Below are 16,283 nucleotides of genomic sequence, written 5' to 3'. Positions count from 1 at the left end.
ATGAGATGACTTAGTGTTAAACAATCGTCAGAACAGTATTGTTTTTATATGTTATTTACTCACACAGTAATTCTATATTTGTATAGGAACTTTATTATTATGCATTGTTGCTATAACTAACTTATGTAATACTCCAACTACAAGTGTTCAAGATATTAACTGTTAATCCGAAAAATCTGTTTACACCACTTGTTTCAAAATTATCCAACTTTGAGAGAATTCCAGTAATCCCACCTTTCGTTGGTGAAATGAGTAAACCAACAGTTGGTGGTGACAGGTATTGATTAGTTGTCTTCTTTCTAATATATCACTGCAAGTTTAGAATCGATTAGCAAATTAAAACAAACCGAATTGCAAACATTCCTTAGGAGTTGATCAGATGGGACATTCTATAATAGATGTAAGTTTTAATCCATAATTAAATGTTTAGAATATAGAGGTTCTCTAAATGTAGGCTCAGATTTCACTGTTGTAACAGAGTGAACAAACGTTTCACGATTCTCGCAAAACAGAAAAATATTCGCTAAAGAGAATGCCACCTAGAGTTTAAACGGATGTCATTGTTAAACATCAACAAACCGATCGCAACTTTAATTGTTATTTCTAAACACAATTTTCTGCTATTTTTTGCAGAGTATTTACATAAATGTATAATACCTTGTGATCTTAATGAACCTTCAACATCCTTAGAAAAGTTGGATAAACAAACCAACTTATTCACTGAATATCTTTCTGAAATATTTAAAATCTACCCGTTTTTCATAAGCAGCACTACGAAAGAGTAAATAATCACATTACAATGTTGACTTTTTCAAATCCATGTTTCTAGTGTACTATAGATCTACGAAGATTAAGGGATAACAAGAGCAGTTTGTCAAGACCCTTCAGTTTATTATAGTTCTATAATTACACCTTTGTTTAATAACACAGAAACTAACAAGCACACCTTCAGTCAAAACTATAATCAATAAAAATATATTTAATAATGTTAATGTGTTTAATTTAAACTGATACATTTCCTGAATTAATTAAAGAACTATTAATTATATGAATATTTCATTCCTCTAGAGGACACTACTAGACAGGAACGACTTTCAGGTGAATGCCACGTCCTGGCACAACTGTAACGAACTTAACATTATGCTGGATATCTCCCTGAAAGAGAAGAAAAGACTTCAATTACTAAGAAATAAGTAAAACAATTCTATTTCACACAGTTCAAATGTGATCGGAAATAATTATTACTTTTTACTTATTTTACTGCTTACTTTGTGATCTATCTTATATTCTTATCTCATCATCTGAAAGAAAATTATAATTTTGAGATTGTAAACAAACTTGTGTTTCTTACTCCATAATATTCAAAATTTAAAACTAACAATTTCTATCTTCTCAGAAGGAACTAGCATGTAAGCGCGTAAGATTCTGGACAAGGCTAGTTTGGCTTCCAGCTGCCCCATTCTCATGCCAATACAGTTTCTTGGTCCATGTCCAAAGGCTTGATAGGCCATGGGATGAATATCCTTCTTATTTTCAGGAAGAAACCTGTATATCATGACATTATAACAACTAAGTTTCAAATCAGATAAATTCCTAGTTCTCTCTCCAACTAAAAGTAAATATTTTCGAAGAAAAATATCAATAAACCTGTAAAAATAACACAAAGTTATCGGTATGTATTACGTATTTAGTGTTTACCTCTCAGGCTTAAACTCGTATGGCTCAGACCAGATCTCTGGTTCGTGATGGAGGTGCCAAACAGGGATCTGTATGACAGTGTCTTTGGGAATTTTAAAATCACCTAGCTGGTAATCCTCGTCAGATAGTCTATTAACAAATCTAAACAAATAAAAATACATGTATTCCTTGTCTCATTATTTGTTTAGCATCATTAGGAGTAGTGGAAGATTATTACCACTATACAATAGAATTGCATTTCTTCCAAAAGAATCTGAGGAAATTCTCACATGTTTTCACTGATATAGGTGTCGATAACTAATCCTGACATCATTAATTCAGTTGTAAAGGTTTTACAAATTATTGGAATAATTTATCTGTTAATTTCATGAGAATAAAGTTGGAAGTTTTTTTAAAAACGTGTCTTAAGTATCTTTATTTATAGGACAGTTCTGACTTGAGTACACAAAACTAGCATATTTTTGTTGTAAGTGATTCACTTGAATTAAAGTTAATACACCAGTTTTTGTATAAAATAAATTAGATTATTTATGAATATAGCTTCAACGTTTTGGTGTTGACTAATGATTATTATTTAACCAAAGATATTGGTTTAGGTAAAGAGCGCATTTTGAATTGAAAGAACAAACTTACCCCACAACTGGAGGGTACAATCGCAGAGATTCCGAGAAAACTTGGTCTAAATATCGAAGTTTGTTGACTGTGTTGTAATCTAAGACGCCCTAAAATTCAATATTAAGAATGAAAATAAATATTTGATGTTTTGATTAGAATTCGTATTAAAAATATATTTACAATAAATTTAGTATAAACTTTCTCAAACACCTGAGAGTAACAATCTATTGAAAAGGTTTTAAAACAGAAATTATTGAAGATTTTAGTCCAGAATTCTAGTTTATATTTTAGATACAGATAAAACTCATGTCTTACATCTTGTCCTAGGACATCATTTATATGGGTTCACCAATATATGGGTTGTGAAACCGAGGGCTGAACTTGTTGTTTCATAACTGTTCAAATAAACAAGACTGACATACTGTTTCTGTATCTATGATAATTATGTAATAAGTAGAAAAGCAGCATGAACATTTTGAATATTTCAACAATAATAATATCTAATACCTTTATGACATCTTTCCATGTTTTAATAAAACATTTAATAATACTTTTATTTAAAACAAAAATGTTCTCGAAACAAATATATTTAAGTACAGTTTGTGTACGTTTTATACAATATGAAAAATACCAATAGAAGACTGGTAAACACTAATATGTAAATTGAATGAGTTTAATTTCATACAGTTATTAATCAAACAAAAGGATCGTATAAATATGACATGTAGTCACTGTAGAATCATAACCTTAAAAAACACATACAAAGAGACTTTTTTATTAAATATCGGTGTTTCAAATCATACACATACAGAAGTAAGTAAAAAAACAAACAAACTGGTTTTCACTTTCCAACAGCCAATCATATGAGAGCACAATGAAATAACTAAGACACTTGTGTAACATAAATCAATCCATAATAAAGTTTCCTTTAATTAATACTTATTTTCACAGTTCATTCGTGAATTCATCGCGTCAATATGTGAGAATGTCAATATTGTTAACTGTGGTATGTCACAATTAAACAAATATTCAATACATGAATAGTTGAAAGAAATTGTTCACATACAGAAACAAGAGACATCACTTCAACTGCTTCCTTTATAATGTAGTTAACCAGAAACATACTATATTATGTAAGTACAGTAAGCTTACATAAATATTGTATTTACTACAACACGTTGACACGAGACTTACCCAGCCAATAAGAAAGAGATACAATTTGCTTTAATTTCCACATCTGTAATAAACTTCATCTGTTTCTTCCCTTCCTTCGAAGTTTCTGGTCAAATAAATGGACAAACGTGTATACAACGTAACCAAATAGAGATTTGACTAGTTCTGTATCTTTTTTTACACATCAGATTAGTTACCTTGATTAAAATATAGGTATATGCTACGTTGAGAACAGTAAAATACAGTTTAATGTGACCTGGTTTGATGGACTTGTAGCTGCTGGATAACCGTTGCTAAGACAAAGTGAACAAAACAAAAAAAAAATGAAAGAATTTTGGTTCACGATTAGTGGAATACGTAAAGATGTGAACATGTTTACCTTAGAAATAAATAGAAGTTTCAAATGTTTAGTAAATATGTACAACATTTTGTTAAAAGGTAGAGAACAGAAGGGTTTCAGAATCAAATTACAACGTCATAGTTCCAAGTGATGTTCGATAGAATAATAATTATCACATGAAACAGTAAATATTGTACTTGACCAATTTCTCGAACAACGAGTGTCAAATAAACCTATGGCCTACAAAACTGTTACCAGGTTGCTAATTGCAATTCTAGATATTTAAATATACGTTAAATTCATATATATATTCAGGCAACAACCTGAAATTCACATGTAACTTTACATCTATGTAACAATTCTATAAACTGACGTTACTAGACTGTAACATTAAATTTAGTTGATGAATGAAAACTGTTTCACAGACACTCGTATCTTCGTCATTATTGTAGATACTTTAAAAATGTAGTTTGTTTTTTAATCTTTAAAATGTGTTATTTTTATGTTCACCTTTCTCATCATTAGAAACATCTTTTGTTGGCTCGTCTTCACCAGCTGTCAGGTGTTTAACAGTAACATTTTCAATGTCTTCTTCAGCCATTCGAGCATCCAACATCATCTGCAGAAGATCAGATCTTTGAAGCTAAAAAAAGAGAAAATATTTATATATACATAACGTGGTGATTAACCAATAAAACGATTTTACAGTAAAATACGAATGTTATTTGTAGGAGAATAACTGAGTTATAAAATATGTGTTCATCTCAGTTATATTAATGTTGACATAGTGAATAATTCTAAGTTTTGAAAATACACCTTCCTAATCAATATATACTCCAGTTTTCAATAAGAGTATAACTTACATTTATCTGTTAACTAAATAAAAATACTTAAGTATCAAGAAGTAGTATTTCATCAAATATATTTGTATACATCCTATTTTAGATTTATCTTTAAATAGAAACACGAAAATGTTCAGCAATAGCATTTTATCCAATCATTTTGTTATTCATCCAGTTTTCAGCTTTGTTTGGTAACTAATATTCTCAAGATTACTTTAGATTAAATGACATTCAAACATATTTTGAACAAATATGATCTTGTGCTTGGCGAGTAAACATTAATACGTAAATTGTCAGATCTACGTCACAAAAGTCCAGTTTCATCACATGCAGTGCAGGATGATGTCTGTTGAGAAATACCGTTCTTTGAATAAAATTACTTCAAACACCACTTCTGATTTATAACCATTTATGGCTATTTCACGTGATAATTTGAAATTGTTTTTTTCCGAAAAGTTCGTAAAAGTTATAGTTATTATAGATATGATGAGAAACAGAAAATGTTTTACCTCAGGATTTCTTCGTCTATTCTCTATCACTTTTGTAACTCCTTCGATTAAGGATCTCCCTGGAGTTGAAGACAAATGATGCCATATGACATCCACCAGTTTCCGAATTGGATTAAGGATATTGTAAAGCTCAGGAAAGCACACTAAAAATCAAGGTCGTTTATCAGTAAATCTCTGTATAAATTTAAATCACCCATTGTCTAATACCAGATAATTAAAATTTTGTTCTCGTTAACTGTATCTTCGTTCATAAATAGTTCATTTTTGTTCAAAATTTCAAACTTTGGCATTATAGATATCACTCAAAGTCTTAACGTAAAGTTTTCATTCTTACAAGTGTCCCCATTTTATTTTGAAATCCAATCTCTTGTGGGCATTGCTTTTGAGAGAAAAAATACGAATTATGAATTATGAGATATTTGGTGTTTAAATAGAATGAAAACACAAGCTAACGAAAACATACTTAATAAAAAGATGAGAAACTCGTAACTCTGAGTGTTGGTATAAGCTATGGAATTGGTTAGAAAGGTATCTTTTGGATTACGCTGGACATTCGTCTGGATTCCGAAAGCCGTTTGACCAAGGACATCAACTGTTAGTCCTTGGTACATCTTGTATATATCGAAGTCTTCTTCTGTTTTGGCTTTTTGGTCAATTTTCTCCAGAAGGACTCCAACACATTTCTGCATGATTGGTGTCATCTGAAACACAAATTAGCTTATTGCAGAGTTGTATTTAAATTAAATAAGTTTACTTTTAAGCATGTCGGATTATAATTAATATATTTAATTATTGATAAATGGCACAATTATAAATTTCACATGGTAAATTTAAATTATGTAACATAAAATCAAAGGTCAACAAAGAAGAATTTGGTCCAATGAATTAAACGAGACTCTTACAAACTGGATGTCATCATTTATGATTCGAATAGTTATAAAAACTAATTATATACAAAATAACTGATTCTAAGACTTCATCAGGCAACCCATTGTAAGACCAACCATATTTTTATAAAAATAAAGTTATTTTAGACAACTCCTATACTACCAATTGTACATCTGTGTTATCTAACTTTACCATTCTCGCCATTAAATACAAAAAACAGAGAAAATGATACTATCAATCATTAGACAACCATAAATACTTCAATTAAATTAACCTCCTTTTCACAGGTAGAAGAAAAAGTAACATAGAAACACCTGATGAGTCTTAGTTGTATTTGAGATAAATTATAAACACAAAACGTTCACAATCAACTTATAACTTGTATTTTAATATTAGTTTAGTGAAATATGAGAACTATTAACTATATGTGAACTGTTACAACCGTCTTAAAGTTTAACTAGTTTACTAATATAAAAGTAAATAATAAATGTAATGTTACTTTGAATGATAGGAAGATTCCATCATGTCAACAGAAATAATTTTATGATCTTCGAAAGGCTTAGCAACATTCTGTTTGTTTACTTTATAAATCTGTTGAATTAAAAAACAAACGTCTTTTACCGTCTATTCACGGATATAAAGAAACACATGAATAAAGAATACAAACTAGACAGATAAATATACAGAAATATAGAAACAGATTTGTACCCAGGAAAGAAAGATGAAAACACAGAAAGGGAGGAAAACTAAATAAATAGCGACTAGCCACAGGCAGATATATTAATATACAGAAATACAGATATATATTTCATATTTTCTACAAGTGTGATACTTTGGTAATGGTGGTGAAAATAGATTTTGTAATTTCTGCAGTAGTGTTTAAATTTATAAAAGAATATAACGTAGATGCATGTAAGAAGTGTCTGACGATAGTTACTGTTTTCAGAATGTATTGAAATAATGTTTAAGTTATCGACTAAATACAATACTTACCTGTTTCATCTTACTGGAACTGAAGGTTGGAGTGAGGAGACTACGAACTTCCTTCCAGTGTTTTCCACGTTTGAAAACAAATTGTGATTTCAGTTCTTTCATTGGCTGCGTACCTCCAGGGATTAACACCTATAGACATAAGCGAAATATTATACACATAAGTGATTGATAACACTATGTAACAAAATTTTTACTTTCTCTTGTTCCTGGGCAGAAAATTGCTTATGCGTATAGTAAATAGAAAAGACCTATTTTTCTCTTCAAACTTTTCTTTTGTGACCTGGGTAATAAAATTGTCAAATTTATCCCTTTTTTCAGAACATTCCAGGTAGATTCAGTGCTGAGTAGGCAATAGAGAATTTTCTTGAACTTACAACAATTTCGAAGAACTTTCTAGAATGTTGTAGAACTTTCAAGAATTTACAAGAACCTTTTCGAATTTTCTAGAGCTTTCCATACTAATATATATTCAGGGCTCATCACCCATAACTTCAGTTGTGTTTTAGTTGCATAAGTGAACACATAAACTTATCTGATTTTATCAGAGATGGCATCAAGAAGCTGGAAGCATTCTCCAGACACATTCTGCTACGTATGTGGCCAATTTATCAAGACAATAGCGATAAAGTACTCTGTGACAGCATCTGCCACAATGTGTGAAGCCTACAAGACATATTTCGGCATGTCTGTTGGGTATCAAGACATACCCTGGGCACTTTATTTTACCTGCGACTACTGCAAAAAAACTCTAGAAGGTAAGACGGACAGTTTTTGCTTGCTTGAATGGAAAGATTTTATATTATACAAATTTTAAACCTTTCAAAATTTAAATATCTTTTATTTTATCTAAATTTCCAGTAGTATAGAAAAAATATCACGTATAAAATATTTTGCACGAATTTCTTACACAATAGTTGTGGAAGAAGTAAGTTTATTCTTCATAATAACAATTTTATTTTATTCTTTTACAGGATGGTACAGAGGGGAAAAGAGAGCCATGAAGCTCGCTATTTCAAAAATTTGGTGTGAACCCACTGACCGCTCAAGCAATTGCTACTTCTGAATGGTGGTCCCTTCCAAACATCGGGCTGGCAAGAATGCATCTGCTATCATGTATCCGGACCTTCCATCGTCTATCGCTCCAGTGCCACACTGCTCCGAGCTCCCTGTACCCACTCCGCCAGAGAGAAAGCAGCCATCCTCAGAAGAGAGCAGCAAATCAGAGGAGGAGGCAGACGTTGAAGATCAGATTACAATTTAAGAGATGCAGCTGGTGAGAGAAACCCTTACTACCCCAACCAAAGAGACCTCAATGACTTGATCAGAGATCTTTGTCTAACAAAGTCGAATGCCGAGCTTTTGACATCTAGGCTCAAGAAGTGGGATTTGTTAAATGAAAGTGTGCAAGTCGCAAGTCAGAGGAAGCGCCACAGACATTTTTCAAGCTTCTTCACTCGTCAAGATGGGCTCTGATTCTGCCACAATGTATCCGGTTTGTACGAGGCAATTTGAATTATATGTAAACAGAACGAGTGGCGCCTCTTCATTAATAGCTCATCCAGAAGCCTCAAAGCTGTGCTGCTCCATAACGGGAATAAGTATCCGTTTCTTTCCCTGGCTCATTCGGTGCACTTCAAAGAGGAATACAACAGAGTCAAGATCTTGCTACAAGCCTTGAAGTATGATGAGTATGGCTGGAAGGTTATCAGAGACTTCAAAATGGTGGTATTCTTGAGGGGTCTCCAAGGAGGCTTTAACAAGTGTTACTGTTATCTTTGCCTTTGGGACAGCAGGGACACCGTTATGCACTACAAGAAGTAGTGTCCACAACGGACCGAGTTCTTTGTGGGGGTGGAACAATGTCAAGTGTGAGCCACTAGTGGACCTCCAGAAAATGTTGTTTTCACCATTGCTAAAAATGGGTCTTATGAAACAATTTATCACAGTTCTTGATAAGGAGTCTGCAGCCTTCAAATATCTTCCAGACTTCTTCTCTAAACTGTCTGAGGGAAAGGTCAAAGCTAGTGTTTTCGTTGGACCGCAAACAAAGAAGATCCTAGAGTGCACAGAATTCCCCAAGAAGCTTCTGTAGGAAGGAAAAACAGCTTGGGGCAGCTTTGTCGCAGTGGTTCGGGGCTTCGTGGACTATCACAAAGCCGAAAATTATGTGGAACTAGTTGAGGCTGTGGTTAAGAAATACGGTAAAAATGGGCTGCAGGATGTCCCTGAAAAACCATATCCTTGACGCTCATCTTGATAAATTCAAGGAGAACATGAGATCAATCTCAGAGAAGCAAGGCGAGCGTTTCCACCAAGATATACTGGACTTTGAACGCTGCTACCAAGAAGTGTATAACGAAACATGATGATAGACTATATTTGGAGGCTGATACATGAAAGTGATTTACATTACAGTCACAAATCTCGAAAAACTACTCACTTCTAAACATTTTTGTACAGCTTTAGTGTAAATACATGTAAATCTTGATTCATATGTTGTTTGTATTCAACAACATTTTTATTCAAGGGAATAATGGCCATTTTCTGTACTTTTACAACATAAGCGATTAAGAAATAACACATACTACACATGAACGAACTTTGTATTCATTGTGTTATTTATCATAAAGAGAACATAGTCTAAGGACGAAGACTAAAATGGAAATATTTACGTCCTCTCTGGCGTAATTCGATTTAACATACATACGTTTTCACTGACAAAAGATAACATTTGCGTACATTTTAGTGTAATATATCTTTAATTTGCTATCGGTCGTAGATTACTTGTTTCTAACTGAAATCAAACTACTTAAAATACGTAATACTTAGCTATGACATCATTGCACGAGCACGAGGCAGACAAACAGATTCACATTGTGTTGTATAACATTATATTTATATAAAATGTTCATACAGAACACCTGTGTGGAACAGTGAAATAAATGTGACTATACCTTACAACAGGTGGGGTTCAGAGGTACGACTGCGGAAACAAAATGCTAGAAACTGGGTTTCTATACCCGTTGAAGACAAAGCACAAATAGCTCTTTGTGTATCTTTGTGATTAACTACGAACCAACTCCTGTAAGAATTTATTAAATGGTAAAGGAAAGAAACTGTCAGTTATTTTAGTGTTGTGGAAAAATTATTGACACATTTTTATCCTTATAATAGACTGTCACTTTTTCAACACCCTTGTTGTTTAAAATGTTACAAGTATAACATTGTTTAGTCAAATAAACTAGTGATTTTCAAAGTAGTTTGTTGGTGGTGTTTTCTTACCGGTCTACTCGTAAACTTTTGGAAATCCTTAATTTGAATTTGTCTCAAAAGGTCCAAATCGGCTACAATAATCATAGGTAATCGTCCGAGGTAGTATCTAGGAAATAAATTATGCAGTGTTTAGTAACAGATGTTCTAGAAGTTAAATGAAACAGAACCGTTTCTAATTTATTTGGTTCCTTTAACAAGTTGTGTGGAAATATTTGATAAAGCTTATATAAAAGATATTTACAGAAGACATGATCTTTATTAGTCAAGGGTTAAGCAAATATCTGATAGAAATGTGTATTAGTATATTATATATTATCTTTATCCATCTCGGATAATGCTATGTTACATATGATTAGTTTGTTAGTAACACAAATAAAATATTTTTTTACCTTTTCTTTCAATTTGTTAGATATAGCCTCATATTAAACACATTTAAGTTATTCTTAATATTTTATTTATGTTTGTAAAACAACAGACTAGAACAAATATATATAAATTCATGTCCAGTTTCATACGTGTTACTTCCCAGAAAGAACCAATAGTCTTTATTGTAGAGATAAATGTAAACCTGTCTATAATATTTGTACTTGATGTAGTCTCGCTTTAACAGAATGAAGTCAGAGAAAAGTTTCAACGTATGTTCTATAGATGGCGCTCATATAAATAAATAAAAATTCACGTTAACAATTTAGTCATTATCTGAAAGCTGTAAAACAACTTACCCACAAATCTTCCCATACTTTTTTATCCATTCTTCATGACATTTAATAGCACCCTTTAATAGAGAGAAAAATATATACATTAATTATGTATGTTGAAGATAAAGTAAAAACTTTAACAAACGCTGTAATCCATCAAAAAATGTTGAGTACAATTATGATAAAGTTAATTGTCTTTCCAATACACTTCTGAGAATCATTAAGCTTGAGCCAACAAACTGACAATTATTAATCCTGTAGTACAACATACAATTTACTCTACAAAGTAGAGTCTATTAAAACAAGTCCTTGTTTTTGTTTAATTGTAAACAGATCGTTTACACACGTTTCGTTTTTAAACTATTTATATATAATGTTTCTATCGAAATTAATCTTATTTTTCGTAGCCCACATTTTACATTTTTACAAGAAATATTTTTCTTGGTTTAAAAAAGTCTAAATCCCAGTATTCTTATTCTGTAAACGTAGACCTTGAGAGGAAAAATTACATGTCGTAAAAAATGGTTTAGTTGTTGTATTTCATATTTAAACAAAGCTGAAACCAAACATGTTCATGTGATAGCTCAAAACTCCCAATTCGTTGATTTTTTAAAATTTTTTGAACTTCCAAGAAACTTAATTTAAACTTATAATAATAGATTTTCTCGAATTTTGTTTCAAATATTAGAATTCAAGTATATTGTTTCGAAACCTTGGTTTGAAATTCTCTCAAGTTTCCAAAGAAAAGGTTTGGTTTTGGTCCTGGAATGCCAAGGTTTTGAAAGAAAGACAACTTCTTCTGTCGCCACCTGTGGTAGAAGAAGACAAAACTGTTACGTCACTCTAACTAGTTTAATGGTAAAAAATAAAAGAAACATAAAACTGATCAGTAATCAAATAATCTATAATCATTACATCAGATCTCACATTTCGCATCTTGAAAAGTGACATTCTTAATTCGTAGTAGGATAGAAAACTCGTCTTTCGTGTACTAAAGATTTTTTAGATGTGGCATTTTGTACTTGAATACATAACGATTATAAAACGTAAAGACAGTATTGTGTATTTAAAGTAAGGAAATAGTTAAATGATTAGTCTAGACTATATGTTTATAGAGTTACGTTCATAGGGTTCTGAACAAATCTGAAGGCCGTGCAATGAGAAGTTATATCTACAATCTACACCCAATCTTCCATCACCTAAATCATGATGCCATCTGTACCTTCCGTAATCCTAATACCAATTCTTCATTGTTTGTTGAAGTTAAAAAATCTTTCCCATGGCCACGCGTCTTTATTTGAAGACTATGAATACTGAAACACAAGAATCTCAATCTTCCTTATAAAGTGTTTAATGTCATTTGGAAAATTAAATTTCAAGGTTTGATTCTCATAAAATTCTTATAATATTATTTATAACGACAGGAGCGCCACTTTGTACACGTGGGAAAATTTTTTATTTATCCAAATTAAATCTTTCCATGTGAAGATAACTCCATGAAACGAGATGTACTTCCTCAAGGTCCCCCAGAGAGAGTGTTATGTTTTAAGATTAAATAAAATCAAATATTAAGAGTAACAAATATTTTTATGTCTTACTTTGAAGTTTTTAGCTATTTCGTGCTGTGTTGTAGCCTACAGATTGCATAAACCTTCTCATGAATCATAATATGCTCACGTTTTACTGGCGTCGCTACAGTACGAATTACAAAGCTAAGGGATCTTGAAAATGTTGATAAACTTCCAAATGAAGATTGCTTGCACACAGCCAGCTGTGTTACAAACATAACGTGATGATCCCCAACCAGATAAGCCGAATTAAAACAAGTTGAATGTATGGAAACTTACAATTCAATGTTCCTAAATTCTACTTTTAAATTAATATGGAAACATACCAAAGTTCTGAATTAAAATATGAATAATATTAATGGTGGTCCCAAAGAGTAATTACGAAAACCAATTACTTTACTTAATCAGACTGAATTAATCAGCTACAATGGTTTCTAACAACTGAATAATTCTTCGGTACATCTACCTTACAGTATCTTTAGAGCTTGAAAGAACAATAAACGTCGCCATATTTGCAATCATGAAATGGAAGGTCCTCAACTTACCCATCCTACGTCATGTTACAAATATTCGTATATTGTTTGAAATAATCCATTGAAATGCTAAATTACAAGCAGAGGCCTTTCTAGAATTTTTTATTTGAGCGCGATAAGTTTTTTTTGTGTTTTGAATTTCCCGCAAAGCAGTGTAAGAATAGAGGGAAGGCAGCTAGCCATCACCACCCACCGCCAACTCTTGGGCTACTCTTTTACCAATGCATAGTTAGATAACTAGGGTAAACAAATTAAAACTTTGATATTAACTGGAGTCACAACAAAGTGGAAATGATTGAGGTCTCACTGTATACATGACTTGTGACCAATTATCTTGTTCAAACTTGGTGACGTCATAGAAATTTTAATTATAATGTTATAGATGTTAAAGCTATCAAGTAAACCAGTTTTATTTAGTCAGCTGTATTTGTTTCAAAAAGCAGGCTAATGGGTAATGTTGGAAACAGTTCTTATCCATACAAATTAAAATAAACCCTCGGATACGAAGATAACCTCATAAAACTAGTTGTACTTCCTCACGTTTCCACATCAACAGTGTTCTCTTTAAATAAAACCAAAACTAAGAGTAACAAATATGTTTATGTCTTACTTTCAAGTTATTAAGATGTTTTTCTTGGATTATTTATCTGAGGGGCGTAAGGAACAAATAACTGGTGTAAAAAATTAAAACATTTGTATTAACTTGAATCACAATAAAAACTTCAAGGTTAAAATAATTATGTGATGTTTAAATGTGTTAAAGTAGAGCCTTTCAAGTTAAACATTCAAATTGTGTTTTAATATTTCTAGATGTAATTAGAAAATTAAAAATCAATATATTTAACTCTCACTTCTGTATTAGTTTCGGAATTAAAATCCTTCAAGTTTTACATTCTAAATACGTTTTTACATTTGTTACAAAATCTATGTAATACCTATATAAACCAGGAAACCTCTGATTCTTGATAGATCCATCTATTTCATTCAACTCACCAGGTAGTAATTTCTACTTAATCACTAATTAGGTTAATGTTTTTCCTATTGTGTCATCACCTTAGTTTGGTTTTGTTAACAAAACAGTTTCTATCTAGTTGTCTGTAAAACCACCTACCTGAGCCACGTCACCACCAATAACAATAGAACAGTAACGACCAACAACATCATCTTTACTGGTTATTATTTGGTGTAGTTTCTTTACTATATTTTTATAATGTGTGACTGCGACACCTGGCGGCTAGAGTATGTTTTGTAATTTTGTTGTTTTCAAAGGTGCATGTGTTGATATCATATACACATACAGTCATGAATGTATCGAGCGTATTTAATACACAGGTATTCAAAGTACCTCTAGGTATTAATTATCGTTTCTTTTATTGATTGTAAATTTGCTTGTTTTGTTATGTATTACATTTTATCTATCACTATAAGCCATTTACGTTACCCACCTTTATCTTTACTTTTCTATAATTTATTCATTTATCATCCGACTTTAACTTGAAACACTTTCACGTGAAATATCTCTGTTTTCTCATTCTACAACTAAGACTTAATTCAGTTGTACTACTTTATAACAGGCCATACCTGGCCCACGTTATTAATTTTGTAAGCTTATTTTTATGAATGAAGACGTAACTTTCAGAACATTACTATACTGTGTAGATTGAAAGAATTGTTGAGTTTATGATTCATTGAGTTCAGTGTTAATCAATGAGTTACAGCGACAACTGCTACGCCTATTACTTTGAATTTCAGTTAGTCAGCTAGTAAGTGAGCACAAGAGTGTTTCTTGTCACTCGATGAGAGAGAAATTTCTGGTAGTAAATTTATTTGAGAGCTAAACTTACATTAGTATCAGAATTTCTGTTAACACTTACTGATGGACTTGTGACTACAGTACCTGTGAAAATAGGATGTAACAAACGTTATTGAATAAATAAATAAATTCATTATCATTACGTGTACCGTAATTCACACGAATTTTATTAACCCAGTAGAACACACCAAATCATATCACAATTTGCATCACTTGTGTCAGAACTATAAGTACTATGGGGAAGATAAAGTCAGAAAACCCAGCGTCATGAGTATACGTCACTGTTAATGGTATAGCCACAAACAGACTAACAATCTCCTGAGACAAGAAGGACAATACATCAACAGATCATTCGAACTGTTTCTAAGATATATTACACTTAGATGATACATAAGTGGTCCCTGCTTCATTTTTCAGGTGTACAACTTCATAGTACAAAGTACTCATTTTCTTTAGCTTGATTAATAAAACTGCACATCGGTAAGGATTTCAACTGTGAACGTCACTCAAACAAACTGCGTCACATTTAAATTTAACATTGACAATGTTTCTAACGACACACAAGCTTATTAAACTGTTTGCGTCACTGTTGACAAATGTTACTGAGCAAATTTATCAGAAAGACTTCGTTTATTCACTCACACACACACACACGTTAAACACCTAATAAAAATAATAGGACAATAGTAGGTATTATTATTAAGAGGAAGTTAATCATTTAACTATTTAAATAATTATATTATTATAAAGAAGGTAATGCATTATTACAACTTTATTATATCTATGGAAATTACAGTTCATAAGTGTGTTTTTCACTTCACATTAAAATGTAATTTAACTTTATACAAAATGTGTCGCTAGATGGCAGAAAAAGTCCGCGTTATACTCATTTTCCTGCTTTCGAATTACACGTGGAGCTACTCAAGGTCCATTTGCGATAGACGTCTAATATCGTATTGATAGACTTGAGGGAGGTGCTGCTAGTTAATACAACCTGTCATCAACTCAACCCTTGGGTTTCTGTTATCAACAGACTCTGTGATGGACTGTTACATTATAACGTTCTCACTAATGAAATTTCAACATCGTTCGGTGATGAGATTTAAGCTCACCACGCAAAGATTGTTAGGTTCATCTACAGAACGATTCACCATAATATTGTTTACCGTTTAGTTCAAGGTTTAAAAATCTTCATGTCAAACATACTCAACACTATATGACGCCCACATTTAGAGTTGTTACCTTTTCCAGACTTACTGACATTGGTTGAAATTCTCCCCAAAGTGCAATAGTTTGGAAACAATAACGAATAAACAGATTTATTGGATTATCGGGTAATA

At 31.8% G+C, this 16,283-nt stretch overlaps 1 protein-coding gene across 1 annotated transcript; it reads right to left on the bottom strand.

Moving 5' to 3' along the window:
- Positions 1-953: 953 nt before the first annotated feature.
- On the bottom strand, positions 954-14,313 carry LOC143245925 (cytochrome P450 3A13-like). The gene is made up of 14 exons (XM_076492178.1): positions 14,242-14,313; positions 11,742-11,838; positions 11,054-11,106; positions 10,341-10,437; positions 7,059-7,187; positions 5,641-5,878; positions 5,178-5,320; positions 4,337-4,469; positions 3,508-3,592; positions 2,663-2,708; positions 2,332-2,420; positions 1,699-1,839; positions 1,380-1,545; positions 954-1,155 (listed from the first exon to the last, which is right to left on the bottom strand). Exons 1-14 carry the CDS (start codon positions 14,292-14,294, stop codon positions 1,078-1,080), a joined length of 1,548 nt encoding a protein of 515 aa, XP_076348293.1. The 5' UTR covers positions 14,295-14,313; the 3' UTR covers positions 954-1,077.
- Between the last annotated feature and the right edge of the window lie 1,970 nt (positions 14,314-16,283).

Source organism: Tachypleus tridentatus, chromosome 3, assembly GCF_004210375.1.
Source record: "Tachypleus tridentatus isolate NWPU-2018 chromosome 3, ASM421037v1, whole genome shotgun sequence".
Taxonomy (NCBI): domain Eukaryota; kingdom Metazoa; phylum Arthropoda; class Merostomata; order Xiphosura; family Limulidae; genus Tachypleus; species Tachypleus tridentatus.
The sequence above is the reverse complement of the archived record's forward strand: the minus strand, read 5'-3'. Positions and strand labels throughout refer to the sequence as shown.